General features: G+C 39.9%; 1 protein-coding gene across 6 annotated transcripts in view; it reads right to left on the bottom strand.

Annotated features, from left to right (window-relative positions):
• Positions 1-10,715, bottom strand: part of stil (STIL centriolar assembly protein) — a 46,720-nt gene extending 36,005 nt beyond the window's left edge. For 3 of the 6 annotated variants that reach the window (XM_043699248.1, XM_043699253.1, XM_043699254.1), the window contains exons 1-4: positions 10,505-10,590; positions 3,266-3,354; positions 3,073-3,180; positions 80-195 (exon numbers count right to left, since the gene is read on the bottom strand). In XM_043699248.1, the coding sequence (XP_043555183.1) occupies positions 80-195; positions 3,073-3,180; positions 3,266-3,309 (268 nt within the window). In that variant the 5' untranslated portion in view covers positions 3,310-3,354; positions 10,505-10,590. The other 3 variants (XM_043699249.1, XM_043699251.1, XM_043699250.1) reach the window with 3 other exon arrangements.
• Positions 10,716-17,911: the final 7,196 nt, after the last annotated feature.

Here is a 17,911-nt window from a genome sequence, read left to right as displayed (position 1 = left end):
CTGTCATTAAACAAGACTTAATACAAGAGATTCACTGGTTACTTCAAAAACTTTAAAGAAATGAACATAATGGACTTACCATCATCCACAACAAATGACCCTAGTAAAAAACAGGAAAATACTTTTCTTCCACTCTGTTTGGCATGACGATGGACAAAACGCAAGATCTTTTCTGTCACAAGCAGCTTCGGGTTTCTGTAGAGTGGTATATAATTCTCAGTAGTGTACATGCAGTGACAGAACTTTTCTTCAGAAATAATTTTAAAAACTTTCTATACTTCAGTTGTCTTACAGCAATGTGTACAGTTTATAAAAGATGGAATAACGAAGGAAAAGACAATAACAACATTTTTTAAAAAAGTGCTTATGTTAGAAAATACCGACCTCTATTTACAAAAGGCCTTCAAAATAAAGATTTGCATGTAGATTTAGAGTTTTAATAAACAAAATTAAGTACTGGACTACATAGGAGCTGCTGTATTAAAGATGATGACCAAACGTTTGGACAAAGAGTTAAGTTTTAGGGAGCATCTTAAACAAATTTCAGGTTAGGCTACTTTTGGAATATTACATTCAATTCTGGTCTCCCTGCTTATTGGAAAGATGTAAATCTTTTCTGATTTCAAGTTTCACAACAAGGATGTTGCCAGGGTTGGAGGATTTGAGCTGAATAGGCTGGGGTTATTTTACTTGGAGCATCAGTGGCGGAAGGGTGGCCTTATAGAGATTTTTAAAAAAGTCACGGAAAGCATCAGCAGGATAAATGGACAAGGTTTTTTCCCTGGTTTGGGGAGACCAGAAGTAGAGGGCATAGGTTTGAGGTGAGGGGGTGGGGGGAAGGATTTAAAAGGGACCTAACAGGCAACTTTTTCCACACAGAGGTTGGTGCAGAGGTTGGAATGAACTGCCAGAAGAAGTGGAGGAGGTTGGTACAATTACAACTTTTAAAAAGCATCTGGATGGATATATGAATGGGAGAAGTTGAGAGGGATATGGGCCAAATGGGACTATATTAATTTAAGATATCTGGTTGGCATTGACGAGTGGACCAAATGGTCTGTTTCCATGCAGTCCATCTCCAGGACTCCAATCCCTTAACTTAGGGTGTTGGCAACTGAAGATATTTCACATTTCTATCTGATTCACACCGGAGATGCTCAAGAGGCAAGAGAAAGGCAGATCTGCAGATATCTAGGAAGGTTAAGGTTGAAGATGATTTAAAAAAAACAAGAAAAACAATTTCAAGATTTGCTTAACTAGAAGCCAATATAGGTCAAAAGATAACTAGGTGCAAACACAGGAATAGAAACCTGAATGAACTCAAGCTTGCGTAGGGTCAAAGATGACTCAGTGGGCAGGCAGTGGCATGACCAGATTCTAGATGTGCAAGGAGGGGATACTGATGGTGTAAATACATTCACCTTGTGAGTTATTAAAATGTAACACCAAGGTTGCAAACAATCTAGGTCATCTGTTGCCAGGAAGGTGGATGCATTTAGGAGCCATGGAACAGAGGAGCTGATGTTGCCAGGAATGGAGGGTTTGAATTTAAGGCGATGCTGGATAGGCTGGGACTTTTTGATTGGAGCACAAAAGGTTGAGGGGTGACCATACAGAAGTTTATAAAATTATGACAGGTATAGATAAGGTGAATGGCAAGCATCTTTTCCCTAGGGTGGAGTTTCAAAATCAGGTGAAGAAGAAAGATTTAAAAGACATGAGGAGCAATTTAAAAATAAAAACACACAATGGCTCATGTGCATAATGAACTTCCAGAGGAAGCAGTGAATATGGGTACATTTACAACATTTAAAAGGCATTTGGACAAGTAGATGCATAAGAAACATTTGGAGGGATATGGACCAAGTGCTAGCAGTAGGACCAGTTTGGTTTAGGATTTTGGTTGCTGTAGACTGGTGAACCCAAGGGTCTGTTTCCATGCTGTATGATACGGTTTTGCTTGGCTGTTTAGAAAGTAAGGGCCAGATCACAATTCACAAAACTTTCGAGACATTATTGCTCACTATTTTGGCCATATCCCAAACAAACAGTCAATGGACACAAACCAGTAATGTGTGCAACCACTCCAACCTGTTACTGCAAACTCACTGCTCTAGTTGTGATAAATACATCGGTAAGGCCAAAAGCAGATGAGTAAACCACATTTTTATGCAAACCTCACCCTGACCTTTGGTTTCCTACAAGCGTTTTCTTTTAACTTTCATTCCAAGTAAAAGCAAACTTCTGTACCAATTAATGTCTCAGCCAGCATTTTTCACTTTTATTCATTGCCTTGCTTAGTTATTCTAATTTGTTTGTGTCTTTATTGGTTTTAAAAAAAGGAACTGTTCACCAGTGGTGTCAAAATAAAATGCAACCACATATGCTGGAGATCAAAAATAACAAAAATTGGAAACCCAAAAGCTTTAATCTTATGAGAAGGAAGGATGTTCTTAATGACTGGGAAGTACAAACAAGGGGTCACAGTTTAAGGATACAGTGTCGGAAATGTATGTTTGAGATGAGGTGGTTTTTATTTTTCTGTCCAGAGTGGCAAAACTGTAGACTTCTCTGCTGTAGACAGTAAAGACCAAAACTTTAAGTGCTTTCAAGGAGGAGTTAGATATAGTTCTTAGGGCTAAAAATGGACCAAAGGGTATGGGAGGACGTGGGAACAAATGTACTGGAGTTGGATGCTTAGTCATGATCATATTGACTGATGGAGCAGGCTCAAGGAACAAAATGCCTATTCCTGCTCCTATTTTCTATATTTCCTATATCTTTTTACTTTGATGTATTATATTTCAATCTGTTACCTTCCAAACAATTCAATACCAAAAAAAAGCATAGTCAACACTCCGTAATTTCGGAAATGATCAAATACTTTGAACTATTAGAAACTAGCATCTCAAAAGTTCAAGTCATCTTTGTTTTTGCACTCAAATGCATTTACAAATAATGCAGTGCTATATAAATTCAAACTGTTAGAAATTAAGCTCATTAATAAACAGATTATTTAAAAAGTCAAAAGATAATCTCAAAATGGACAAGCAAATAATCTGCAAATCATACCTATAATAAGTTAGGTGTATGCTTATTGAATCATCAAGGGGTGTTGGATCCCATAATGCTGACTTTGTCTTGGGAAAGTTGAAAGGAGTTATTCCCCGCTCTAGTGGTCTGTGAAGATCATAAACTTTCAGAAAATGTCTCACAAAATCAAACGGTTAAATCAACTATAGTAACTCTTCAACAAGTAATTTACCTTTGGACCAACTGGCTTTCGACAGTATTATTCAAAAACTCCATTTGATGACAACTAAAGGTTTTCAAAGTTCACGTCAATATTCATACCTAAAATCAAGCAATAATGCATGTCACAGTTTAAATATCATTGTCAATTGTTTACAAAGCAGAAAACCCACAATGGCACGCAAAGATGGCTCAGACCAACACTTCAAATTTTAGTTATTGTTTTAGTAGCCTTAGTTATCATTTAATGAAAGACAACAAACAAAATTAATGCCATTTACAAAATAATATGCAACTGTAACAAACACTACATTGGACAAACAGACAGAAAACCAGTTACCAGGATAGATAAATATCAACTAACCACAAATGACATGACCCCTCTCTCATTAGTATCCTTACATAAAGATAAGGAAGGACACCACATCGACTGGGGTAACACATCCATCCTAGGACAAGCACGAGAATTCCTAGAAGCACGGCATTCCAACCAGAACGGAAACCCAAACATAAATAGAAAGCAGGAATCAGCAGTGCTTCGTCCAGAGGCTCACTGAAGATATTACCTAATATGGTGACAAAACGTCTGAAAGTGAACCTTCCATTTCAGTGAGCAAAACCTACCTCAATTCTTTTTTCCTTTGAGGCAAATATAATTGAGAAAAAAAAGTTCTACATTCTTTGACATTGGAATTAGAGTGCACATTGTCTTCTTGGTGTATCATTGTGGTCTCCTGTAACCAATCCAGATTTAGAATTCGAAGTCGAATAACATATTGTTGATTCTCAAACACATCTAGTTCAATAAAGGTCCAATGTCATTTAGAATAGGAAATGATCATCCTGACTCCATAGACATGGAGGTATGGTTTACCCTTAACTGCCTTCAAATAATCTAGCAAACCACTCAGTTGTGTCAAACACTAGAAAATCTCAAAGAAAGGAACAAATCAAGTGGAAATCCTGCCTTCAACTATAACACCAGGCAATACAGCCTTATCAACCATGCAAGCTACTCCACACTAATACGTGGGGATCAAGACCAAAATTGGGAGAGTTAGAGACTGGTCAAGCAACAGGCTACAACCACATTCTCAGAACCAAACCTTACACACAATACTCCACACCTCTGATATATCCTGTCCCATTAGCAGGATAGACAAAGTGAAGTGGACCAAATAAAAGAGTCGAAAAGTGTTGTTCTGGAAAAGCACAGCTGGCCAGGCAGCATCCGAGCAGCAGGAGAGTCGATGTTTTGAGCATGAGCTCTTCATCAAGAATGAAGGGGTGGCCCAAGGGGGCTGCAAGATAAGTGGGGAAGAAGGTAGCTGGGAATGCGATCGATAGATGAAGTGGGGGTGGGGGGATGGTTCATCTACCTTTGCAGTCCTCACGTTCTCCCAAATAAAGAACAGTAGTATACACAGTTGGGAGGGTGTTCGGGATTTCTGGAACAACATGAACTTCTGTCCCCATGAATTCTCATGGCATCATGTCAAACATAGACAAGGAAATTACTATGTATTAAGCCTCCTCAGCTGATGAATCAGTACTCAAATGCTGATCATCACTTGAAGGAAGTTTTATATCCTTGCTACTCTATGTAGGGAAATTTCAAAACCTCTAGTGACACTATGGACTCTATCCGCTGTTAGTCAACAAAAAGGGCATAGTTTCCAGACTGCATTTATGGCAGGTTGTAAGTAAACCAAGAGGGCAAAATGCATTTGACCAGAGTCTCACCAACCTGCCTACCATAGGTGTATCTGTCCATAACAATATCAGTAAAAGAGTGACCTTTATAGATGCAAAGTTCCATCTTCATGTTGGAAATAGCCTCCATTGTGGTTCGGCACCATGTTAAATGGGATAGACATCAAACAGATTAAGCATTCAAGACTGTTCATTTACAAGGCACTGTGGACCTTAATCACCAGATCTGTACTCCATGCAATCTGTGGCCTCATGCCTAGCATAACTCTCACTCTTTTGTTACCATCGTCAGGGGATGAGTCCTGGTTCAAATGGAACGAGAAGGAAGGCATGCTATGAGCTCTACCAATTGTGCCTAAAAGAAGGTGTCAATCTGGTGAAGCTACAAAACAGGACTACTGGTGCAAACAGCATAAGTAGCACAATGATAGACAAGCCAAGCAATTCCACAACCAATGAATCAGGTTCAAGCGCTGTAGTTCTGCCACATCCAGTCATGAATAGTGATGGACAATCAAACAATTCACAGGGAGGTGGCGGCTCTACAAATACCCCCATACTCAATGATGGGAGAACCAATACAAAAGACAAGGCTGATACATTCTTAACCTTCAGCCAGAAGTGCTGAGTGGATGATCTATGTTTACCTCAAGATTCCAGACTCCATTCACTCCATGGGATATTAAGAAATGGTTGGATGTACTTGAAACAGCAAAAGCCACAAGTTCTGATACCTGAATAACGTATCCGATCCAAAAACCAGACAGACCTTCCAGGCTTAAATGATGCTGTTCCAAAATACTTGCAACAGTCCCAATAAATAAACAGACCCCATAGCACAAAGAGTAAAAAAGACAAAAAAGCTTGCAGATTACAAAGTCAGAAGAGAGAGTTCAGCAACCTGTTTCACACATCCTTTGCTGTAACTAACTCAAATCTAAACAAAGACTAGCTACATACCTAGCTGGCCATTCCCCTTTGATTATAACAATATTTTTCACGGCATGAAAGCCTTAGGCCGGAGGCATTATCTATTAGAAGCAAACAAAAAGGGCCCCAATAATCCTTTCAAACCCAGCGTAGTTGGAGCCTAACCAATTACTCCCTCTGAAAAAAACTCAAGGGCATAGTAACCAGCTTTATGACATAATGTAGAAAATATTTTCACTTATTGACACATGTATTCAAGATAAAACAGTTAAAAAGTATGTACCATCACCATGCATAGGTGCCATTCACATTAAGTATCTATCTTTATATTTTTAAGATAAAAGTCCAACTTCTTCTTCTCTGCTGCTACAATTCCACTCTAGGTTATACCTGTCCACGCCATGCCAGCTCGATTGTCCCACTCTAGGCTTCCCAGCCCATGCCATACTGTTGCCAGAATCCTACCTCAGGCTTCCCATCCCATGCCACTTTTCCACTATCTTCAAGGTATAAATAAGCAGCACAATGAAATATTCTTCATTTGTCTGGATAAATGCAGCTCCAATAATGCCCGAAGTGCAACACCATGCAGAATAAAGCAGACCAGGAGAAAGTGAGGACTGCAGATCTTGGAGATCATTGTCGAAAATTTTGTTGTTGAAAAAGCACAGCAGATCAGGCAGCAACTGAGGAGCAGGGGAAATCAATGTTTCATGCATAAGCCCAAGTCCCAAGACAAAGCAACCTGCCAATGTGCACCACCTGAAAGATTCATAGCAGAAATTTATCAAGGCTCATTTGACAGCACATTCTACCACCCTGAAGGATAAGAGGTAATAGGTACGTGGAAACACCACCTGCGGGATCTATGAGAGAGAATTAGAAATCTCTGTTCCTACATTGTTATTACATTAGAAGCCTGGCCCAACAGAATCGTGAAGTGCACGCCAAGGTTCATCTTTCAAAGGACAATTTGGGATGGGCAACAAAAGCAGCCCATATCCCAAGAAAGAGCAAACTGTTTACTTTTATAAAGTGAGTGCTTCAATTATGCCAAAATAGATAAGATGAAAAACAGAAAGGGAGAAGAGGGATGTGAAAAACTCCTAAAGCTTCTACTGCAGAAATGTCTTCATCAGTATGCTTTAGCCCAACAAAGCAAGGAAACAGACTATAACTCTAAGAAATTGTGTAGGGTATGTGGAACACATTGAAGTGGGAGAACATCTGGACAATAGTGATCACAAAATAATTTGGCTTGAATGTAGTTACGGAAAATGTATAAAAAAAGAAAATCCATGGTCCTTTTAAGAACATGCTCAAGAGATACAGGGAACAGTTGTGCTCAATAGAGAACACATTCAATGACTGATCTTTCTCTAAAAAGAATGGCTGAATTTTCAGTGGAAATGTACTCACCTCTGAGCCAGAGGCCAGAATTTAAGTCCCACCTGCTTCATAAGCATGTAATCACACCTCTGAGCAGGTAGGTTAGAAAATATTTAAAAACGTTGAATAACAGGAACGAATCAGGCAGAAGAGCAAGCAAACTAGTGTTTGTTCACCTGGTACTTTGATGAACAAACAGCAGTTCAACAAAACACATCCAACTGAAAAAAAAAGAGATCAATTTCCATGCTTTGAAACAGAATTAAACAGATGGTTGGAGTAATGCATGAACAGAAACAGTTAATGAAGCAATTGCAGGCCTTTATTGTTGAAATACTTTGGATAGAAACCACATGCATCTCTCAAAACAAAAGTGGAAAGATAGAACATCCAAAGCTCAACCTCCCAAAGGAAGTAAAGATAATAGTAAAAATAGAGACATTTACCAGATAGAATGAAGAGCACACGTAAGAAAATTTAAAAATAATTACAAAAGAGTAAACCAAAAAAAACAAGGAATTCAATGATCATTATAAACCTTACAAAAAGTTAAAGAAACAGCAGTGTTAATTAGAGAAAAAGTAAACATTGTTGAGGCAGACAGCATATTGGAACTCCGACATCCACAACTTTCTTGAACACAGATGTGATGCTGCTGAGCCACTGATGACAAGATTTTCTGTTGTGGTGCATCTTTTCTGCAATCAATGACTCTATTCAATAAACATTTATCACTTTCTTGCTTAGCCCTCAATATCACATAGTAATCCTTTAAAAGTAACATATCTGCATTCAATATTAACTGAGCCATAGATCATTGTACTTCTATTCTTAATCTTATTCCTTAGTGTCTAGGCCACAACTTACCGGTTCACATTTCTTTAGAAGGAAGTGCATTCACTTATCACTGAATCTAACAGTTTCCCCTCAGATTGCTATTCTCTCATATCAGCAGGCTTCAGCATAGTTAGAAACAAGAAAGGTAACTGCGGATTCCCTTTCCACTCTAGAGATCATATAGCACACTTACTCCTGCTTTCTATTCCCTACTCATCATGTCTAAATACTTATATTGTATACAACTGAGTTCAATTTGTTAAATGTTTTTGAAAATACAGGTATGGCATTACTTAAGATGTCATGTACGAGTTCAACAATAACTTGCTCTTTATGAATCCATGCAAACCAGCCTTTGTTCAGTTACACAAGAGTCAGAAGATTGTGGGCTCAAAACTTGATCAGCAAATCACTACATTAGTAAAGCAGGGTTACATTGTCAAAATTAACTCAATCTTTTTGGTGTCATTAAAGTGGCAACTGTCAAGGCTGATATTAAAAGACGACATTGGTTAAAAAGGTTAAAAACAAGGTCAGAAGGTGAGAGACATAGAAAAATTAATCCTTACTCTGAGCCAAAACCTTAAATTTAAAAATAAACAAAGCTTGCAGTACAAGAATTGAGACAACATTCAATAAACTAACTCATTAAAATGTAATACCTTTAAGTTAGCAATAGACTGTACCTCAGATACAAGTCTGAGTCCAATGAAACAATATTTTTCAAAAGTAATTTTTGCATAGTAGACACAGCTGGTTTACTAAAATCAATCTGTCCAAATCAGCTGTGCTAATGTTTGCAGCCAACATATACAAATTATGTTGACAATCTTTTATAATTCAAACTTTAAAATAATGCAATATTGCATTTTCATTTATTTCAAATTTGCACTTTTAAACAAAAAGATAAAGTTCAGACCATAGTTGAATTGCTAAAGTAATCCAAATGTTATGTAAAGTACAAAAGCATTTCATAGCAAAGGCATAAATCAATGGCAAAGACGTCACTCAAAACTTTTAGAAGAATACAAGAAAATTCAGAACAAACACATACACTACTGTGACATCTAAACAAAAACATAAAAACCCAACTCAAGCAACATTAGAATCTCAAATCAGTGTCTCTACCGTTAAGGCTACTGGATAGAAAGTTCAAATCCTTTTGCATATTTGGTGGGACAGAAGACAATACTTGTTTTGGATATAGCACTGCCAAAACAGAAGAAAAGTAACAGAGTATTCATAATAGTTGCATAATTAGTACCTAGTTGGTCACATGCCCTGTGGAAATCGTAATAAAAAGTTGATTTCTGATTTTCAGCTTCTTTACATAGCTCATAATTTCTCATATATCTAAAAATCAGTTTATTTTCCACACATCACACTGAAGTGCAACAACTTAAAAGTTTGAGACACTAGAAAAACTTTTCTTAAAACCAACAGAATTAAGAATTGAAATGACAAATCCACCACCCAAATCGGCTAATGCAATAACAGAATTTCAAGGATTCTTTCTTCAAAATTTTCCTGATTCATGACACTAAGATTTGCAATATTTCTTAAAGTACATCAAAGATTAAGTTTAAAACCCCACTACAGGTATACCACTTACTTGGAATTCCATTCATAATGAATGAAAATTAAGAAAGCTGTAGTATAATCACTTCATACAAAAAGTTTTTACTCAAATATGTTTTGAAATGTGAAAAGTATTGATCCTAGTCAATCTACACAGGATTTTTAACTTTGTACACCCCAGTCTAACACCGGCATCTCCAAATCATAACAACACAGGTAGTGGTATTAAATAGAACACCCGAGTATATCAAAATTAAAAATACATGTAAATTTCACTTGCTTGGCAGAGATCGACTTCAGATTTAGAACAGCACCAATATTTCCAAAAAAAACCTCACTTTTAACAGACTCAGAAAGGAAGCATTCCATTCAAAATGAGAGCGACTTGACAAGTTTGAAGTTATCCACACGCTGATACTGCAGCGCAAATATCTGATTAATTTAAACCTATCAACTTCATTTTAGTTGCCCAGGAAATTTTAGTTCAGCCTCACAAGGGACGTTCATCACAACAATACTAGCACTTGTGGCAAAATTGAGTTACGAGTACAATGCCTTCACGGTGACAGAAATAAAAACCTGAAAACACGATGTAGAGATGCCGGTGTTGGACTGGAGTGGACAAAGTTAAGAATCACTCAACACTGGGATTTAGTCTAAAAGGTTCATTTGAAGTTCCAATCTGTTGGTCTGTAACCTGGTGTTGCGTGATTTTTAACTTGAAAACACAATCGGTTTTCCCGTCTCCTAAAAAGCCCTAAAAGGCTAACGTAAGGCCGCTACACCTACAGCCACCGCCCCTTACCCCGAAGGCTTTCCTACGGACTCTCTGCTGCTCGTTTGTACCAATTCGATCACCGGCAATATACCACGATCCTTAGTGAAAATATTTCCTAACCATTCTCAACGACACCGACAGCAACAGCAACAAGACACTTTGATCACCCCTCCCATTCCGCCACCGTTAACAAACACTTTCTGCAGCCATCATTCAAAAGTAAATATGGCGCCAATGTCCAGACAGGCTGCGCGAGCACCAATCACGTGCCTCTCCCCTGACCTGTCCAATCACGCGCCTCTTCCCCCGAACTTGTCCAATCACGTGTCTCTCCCCGACCCTGTCCAATCTCGCGCCTATCCTCCCGCCCTGTCCAATCACCCGCCTCTCACCCCGCCCTGTCCAATCACGCGCCACTCCTCCCGCCCTGTCCAATCAACAAACCCCCCTTCCCGCCGCGTGGCGCTCGATTCAACCGTCATAAAACGCAATCGGCCAGTGCGCATGCGCCTGTTGCCTTTGTTGAAAGGTAACGAAATTAATTAGTTTTTTTGGTTAATCAAGTTATATGTTTTTAATAGTAGCTTTATTAAGTTGATATGAAATAAGAGGAACGGAGATACATTCATTATGTGCATGAAATAGGAGATGTCTATTTTGAATACCGATTCAGAAGAAATCATGTCATAGGAGTGTTGTAAGAATATAGGAGAGTGATACGGTCGATCAGTGGTTAGCACTGGTGCATTACAACGGCAGCGGCCCGGGTTCGATTCTCGCCTCGGGTGATTATGTGTGTGGAATTTACACGTTTTTCTCGTGTCTGATACGGGTGCTCCGGTTTCCTCCCACAATCCAAAGAAGTGCAAGTGAATTGGCTCTATGTTTGGTATAATAGTTAGGAGTAAATATAGGGTAGGTGGCTGGGTGGGTTACTCTTCGGACGGTCAGTGTGGATCTCTTAGCCCAACCTAATCCTGAACTTTTCCAATTGGTACATTCTCACACTGTGGTCAGAGCTAGTCAGGCATCCTCATTCTCACAATGGTGTCAGTATACCTGTGGGCTTATCTTTCCCTGCCTTTTTTTTGGAGTATAATACATGGGAGACCTGATGCTACCTTAATCCCATCTGCAGTATACAGCAATTTCTCTGTAATTTCCTATATATACTCTGTTTTGAGACATTGGATAAGGGGCTTAAATGCATGACTTCCTGATTCAGTAGATAAAAACAATGACTGCAGATGCTGGAAACCAGATTCTGGATTAGTGGTGCTGGAAGAGTACAGCATCCGAGGAGCAGTAAAATCGATGTTTCGGGCAAAAGCCCTTCATCAGGAATACAGGCAGAGAGCCTGAAGGGTGGAGAGATAAGTGAGAGGAAGGTGGGGGTGGGGAGAAAGAAGCATAGAGTACAATAGGTGAGGGGGGGGGGGGATGAAGGTGATAGGTCGGGGGGAAGGGTGGAATGGATAGGTCCCCACGCACAACTTCCCACTACTGTCCTTGACTGGCCCTAATCTTATTCTAGTCATTTTTTTTATTCCTGACATACCTACGGAACGTTTTAGGGTTTTCCTTGATCTGACCTGCCAAAGACTTCTCTTGTCCCCTCCTCACTCTTCTTAGCTCTCTCTTAAGGTCTTTCTTGGTTAATTTGTAAGTTTCAAGTGCCCTAACAGTTCCTGCGGTGGCAGGGGAAAGTGCCAGGATGGGAGGGTGGGTCGTAGGGGGGCATGGACCTGACCAGGTAGTCACGGAGGGAACGGTCTTTGCGAAGGCGGAAAGGGGTGGGGAGGGAAATATATCCCTGGTGGTCGGGTCTTTTTGGAGGTGGCGGAAATGTCGGCAGATGATTTGGTTTATGCGAAGGTTTGTCGGATGGAAGGTGAGCACCAGGTGTTCTGTCCTTGTTACGGTTGGAAGGGTGGAGTCTGAGGGCGGAGGTGCGGGATGTGGACAAGATGCATTGGAGGGCATCTTTAGCCATGTGGGAAGGGGAATTGCGGTCTCTAAAGAAGGAGGCCATGTGGTGTGTTCCTGATTCAGTAGTCTGTGTCCAAAAGGGCTAATGGTAAATTGTAGGATTTTTGCCATGGAACCAGTGTTTTTATCCAACCAATTGCACTGGAAAAACAGAATTAAAAGCATTGTTACAATGCACATTGGAGCTTAACAGGTCTGTGCTAGCTTTGAGTATTTTAACTTACTGTCATGCTAATTAATCCAAGTCAGTCCCTGTTTTTTACCGAGTGACTGTCAATTCTGTCCTGAGTAATTGTTTTTATATGTTTGTCCACCACTGAAGTTAAATTGACTGGTCTGTAATTGCTTAGCCTAAGTTTACATTTATGTTTGAACAAGGACATTATGTTTACAAATCTCCAATCCTCTGGCATTATCAGTGATTACAGGAAAGATCAAAAAATAATTGTCAATGCCGCTGCAATTTCCTCTTTTTCTTAAATATTCTGGGATGCAGCTCATCCAGTTCAAATGTCTTATCAGCTTTAAGTGTTGATACTTATATAGTTTTTCCAATTTTAAATCCTTCTAATAATGGAGTTTCCTCCTCGGTCACTGTGGCCAAGACAGCATCTGCTTCATAAGTAAAGACAGATGCAAGTTATTCATTTAATTCCTCAGCTATGTTTCTGGTCTCTGTAAATCCTCTTAATCAACCCTACTCCTCATTGTAATTCCCTTTAAAAACTAATTTGCCTATGGAAGACTCTGATTTATTTATGTTAACTGCCTGTTTCTTTTTCATAATCCTTGTTTGTTTCTCTGCTCCCTTTTGAACCTTCCATAGTCTGCTTGGTACAGTCGCAGGAAAAGTACTTATTACCTAACACCTGACAAAGCACACTTTTTCTGTTTAATTTCTATTTCCATCCAGGAACCTCTGGACTTCTTTGTCCTTACCGTTTTGAGAATGGACCTTGACTGTGCTCAGATCATTTGCGCTTTGAACACAGCTCACTGTTCAGCCACCGTATTTCCTGCCAACCTTTGGTTCCAGTGTAACTGACTCACCTTTGTTCTTCTCCGTTTTCCACAATGTTGATTAATCTTGCTCTGGATTGACAAATGTCACTTTTCTCACTCTCATAAAAGCAAAATATTGTGGATGCTGGAAATCTGAAATAATCACAAAAAATGTTATGTCCCAGGATACAAATGCTATAGGAAGGTTAGAAAGGGAGGCAAGAGAGGAGGGGGAGTGGCATTTTTGATAAGGGATAGCATTACAGCTGTGCTGAGGGAAGATATTCCCGGAAACACATCCAGGGAAGTTATTTTAGTGGAACTGAGAAATAAGAAAGGGATGATCACCTTATTGTATGTGGATGTATCTGCTAGAGAAGGTGCAAAACTTGACCTACTCTTGGGAAATAAGGCAGGGCAGGTGACTGAGGTGTCAGTGGGGGAGCACTTTGGGGCCAGTGACCATAATTCTATTCATTTTAAAATAGTGATGGAAAAGGATAGACCAGATGTAAAAGTTGAAGTCCTAAATTGGAGAAAGGCCAATTTTGACGGTAATAGGCAAGAACTTTCGAAAGCTGATTGTAGGCAGATGTTCGCAGGTAAAAGGACGGCTGGAAAATGGGAAGCCTTCAGAAATGAGATAACAAGAATCCAGAGAAAGTATATTCCTGTCAGGGTGAAAGGGAAGGCTGGTAGGTATAGGGAATGATGGATGACTAAAGAAATTGAGGGTTTGGTTAAGAAAAAGAAGGAAGCTTATGTCAGGTATACACAGGATAGATCGAGTGAATCCTTAAAAGAGTATAAAGACAGTAGGAGTATACTAAGAGGGAAATCAGGAGGGCAAAAAGAGGACATGAGATAGCTTTGGCAAATAGAATTAAGGAGAATTCAAAGGGTTTTTACAAATATATTAAGGACAAAGGGTAACTAGGGAGAGAATAAGGCCCCTCAAAGATCAGCAAGGCGGCCTTTGTGTGGAGACACAGAAAATGGGGGAGATACTAAATGAATATTTTACATCGGTATTTACTGTGGAAAAGGATGTGGAAGATATAGACCGTAGGGAAATAGATGGTAACATCTTGCAAAATGTCCAGATTCCAGAGGAGGAAGTGCTGGATGTCTTGAAACGGTTAAAAGTGGATAAATCCCCAGGACCTGATCAGGTGTACCCGAGAACTCTGTGGAAAGCTAGAGAAGTGATTACTGGGCCTCTTGCTAAGATATTTGTATCATTGATAGTCACAGATGAGATGCCGGAAGACTGGAGGTTGGCAAACGTACATGTATTTGGAAAGGCAAGGACTGATTTGGGATAGTCAACATGGCTTTGTGTGTGGGAAATCATGTCTCACAAACTTGATTGAGTTTTTTGAAAAAGTAACAAAGACGATTGATGAGAGCACGGCAGTAGATATGATCTATATGGACTTCAGTAAGGCGTTCGACAAGATTCCCCATGGGAAACTGATTAGGAAGGATAGATCTCATGGAATACAGGAAAAACTAGCCATTTGGATACAGAACTGGCTCAAAGGTAGAAGACAGAGGGTGGTGGTGGAGGGTTGTTTTTCAGAAGGAGGCCTGTGACCAGTGGAGTGCCACAAGGATCGGTGCTGGGCCATTTACGTTTTGTCATTTACATAAATGATTTGGATGCAAGCATAAGAGGTACAGTTAGTAAGTTTGCAGATGATACCAAAGTTGGAGGAGTAGTGGACAGCGAAATGGATTAGCTCAGATTACAACAAGATCCGGACCAGATGGGCCAATGGGCTGAGAAGTGGCAGATGGAGTTTAATTCAGATAAATGTGAGGTGCTGCATTTTTGGAAAGCAAATCTTTACAGGACTTATACATTTAATGGTAAGGTCCTAGGTCGTGTTGCTGAACAAAGAGACCTTGGAGTGCAGGTTCATAGCTCCTTGAAAATGGAATTGCAGGTAGATAGGATAGTGAAGAAGGCATTTGGTATGCTTTCCTTTCATGGTCAGAGTATTGAGTACAGGAGTTTGGAGGTCATGTTGCGGCTGTACAGGACATTGGTTAGGCCACTGTTGGAATATTGCGTGCATTTCTGGTCTCCTTCCTATCGGAAAGATGTTGTGAAACTGGAAAGGGTTCAGAAAAGATTTACAAGGATGTTGCCAGGGTTGGAGGATATGAGCTACAGGGAGAGGCTGAACAGGCTGGGGCTGTTTTCCCTGGAGCGTCGGCGACTGAGGGGTGACCTTGTGGAGGTTTACAAAATTATGAGGGGCATGGATAGGAAGAATAGGCAAAGTCTTTTCCTTGCGGTCGGGGAGTCCAGAACTAGAGGGCATAGGTTTAGGGTGAGAGGGGAAAGATATAAGAGAGACCTAAGGGGCAACTTTTTCATGCAGAGGGTGGTATGTGTATGGAATGAGCTGCCAGAGGGTGTGGTGGAGGCTGGTACAATTTCAACATTTAAGAGGCATTTGGATGGGTATATGAATAGGAAGGGTTTGGAGGGATATGGGCCGAGTCCTGGCAGGTGGGACTAGATGGGGTTGGATATCTGGTCGGCGTGGACGGGTTGGACCGAAGGGTCTGTTTCCATGCTGTACATCTCTATAACAGGTCTGGCACCAGCTATGGAGGGAGGAATAATTAACATTAAATCTAATAAGACTGAAGAAAAGTCATACAAGACTTGAAATGTTAATTCTGCTTCTCTTTCCACACATGCTGCCAAATCCACTGCATTTATCCAGCATTTTCTGTTTTTATGTCATTTTCTACCATCATCCTAACCTTATGATGCAATGATCACTCTCCCCTAAATAGTCCCCCACTGTCATTTGATATACTTGGCCAACCTCATTGCTGAGAACCAGACCAAGCAATGCCTCCTTTCTTATTGGATTGGTCACACACTGCAATGGGACATTCTGTTGAATCCAAGATGCTTATCCCTTGCTACCCCTTACACTATCATCAACCCAGTTTTTATATGGGTGATTAAAGTTATAACTGCCCTATGATGTTTACACCTCTGTCATTTCTATGGGATTTGGTTCACTATATAATCCTTCTCATTATTTGATGATTTGTCTTTTACAGTAAGTTAAGTAATTTCCACCTTCTTATTCCTTAGCTCTGGCCAAATCAATTCCATTTTATCAATTGAAACATCCTCTTTCTCCAGTACTGTATTGGTCTCCTTAAAATGCCACTTCTCTCTTTTTTTCTCTTTTCCTATCTTTTTTGAAAACCTTGTAACCAAGGATAACCTACCTTTCCTTAAAACAGATCTCCATTATTGCCATGTTGCATTAATCCTACAAGGCAATCTATGCCTGTAACTCGCCAATCTTATTAACTATGCTCCATGCATTCACATGTATGCAGTGAAACTCTGATGGAGACTTCATTAATTTTTCTCCTTTCCTGAATCCACCAATTAACTTACCATTTTCTGTTTAAGCATTATTTGCCTCTCTCAGCACTTTGTGTATTACTTTCTGTTATTTTCTTGTGTTTTCCATACACAACAAAACAGCAAAATTCCCTGAATACACTCCAAGCTGTGTTGAGATTCAGCCTGTCCAGCCTGGACAATCCTAAGGAGCTTGATCAGATGGGCCAGTGAGTAGAGGAGTGGCAGGTGGAGTTTAATTTAGATAAATGTGAGATGATGTATTTTGGAAAGGCAAGTCACAGCAGAACTTATACAATTTAATAGTAAGGTCTTTGGGAGTGTTGTTGAATAAAGAGACCTTGGAGTGCAGGTTCATAGTTCTTTGAAAGTGGAGTCCCACATAGACAGGATATTGAAAAAGGCTTTTGGTGTGCTTGCCTTTATTGGTCCATGCATTGAGTATAGGAGTTGGGAGGTCATGTTACGGTTGTACAGGATTTTGGAATACTGTATTCACTTCTTGGCTTCCTGCTATAGGATGTTGTGAAATTTTGAGAGAGTTCAGAAAAGATTTACAAGGATGAAGCCAGGGTTGGCGAGTTTGACCTATATGGAGAGACTGAATAGGCTGGGGCTATTTTTCTGGACTGTCAGAGGCTGAGGGGTGACCTTATAGAAGTTTATAAAATCATGAGGGGCATAGGTAGGGTTGTGGAGTCCAAAACTAGAGAGTATAGGTTTAAGATGAGAGGGATAAGATTTAAAATGGACCTCAGAGGTGTTGCACGTGTGGAATGAACTGCTAGAGGAAGTGGAGGCTCGTACATTTACAACATTTAAGAGGTACCTGGAAGGGTACATGAATAGGAAGGGTTTGGTGGGATATGGGCCAAATGCTGGTAAATGGGATTAGAGGAATTTAGGACGTAGAGGGCTATACAGCATGGAAACAGACCCTTTGGTCCAACTCGTCCAAGCTGACCAGATATCCTCAATAAATCTAGGCCCATTTGCCATCATTTAGCCCATATCTCTCTCAACACATCGCATTCATA

This window comes from Chiloscyllium plagiosum, chromosome 11 (assembly GCF_004010195.1).
Source record: "Chiloscyllium plagiosum isolate BGI_BamShark_2017 chromosome 11, ASM401019v2, whole genome shotgun sequence".
NCBI classification, from domain to species: Eukaryota; Metazoa; Chordata; class Chondrichthyes; order Orectolobiformes; family Hemiscylliidae; genus Chiloscyllium; species Chiloscyllium plagiosum.
Note: the sequence above shows the minus strand (reverse complement) of the source record. Positions and strands in the feature narration are given on the sequence as shown.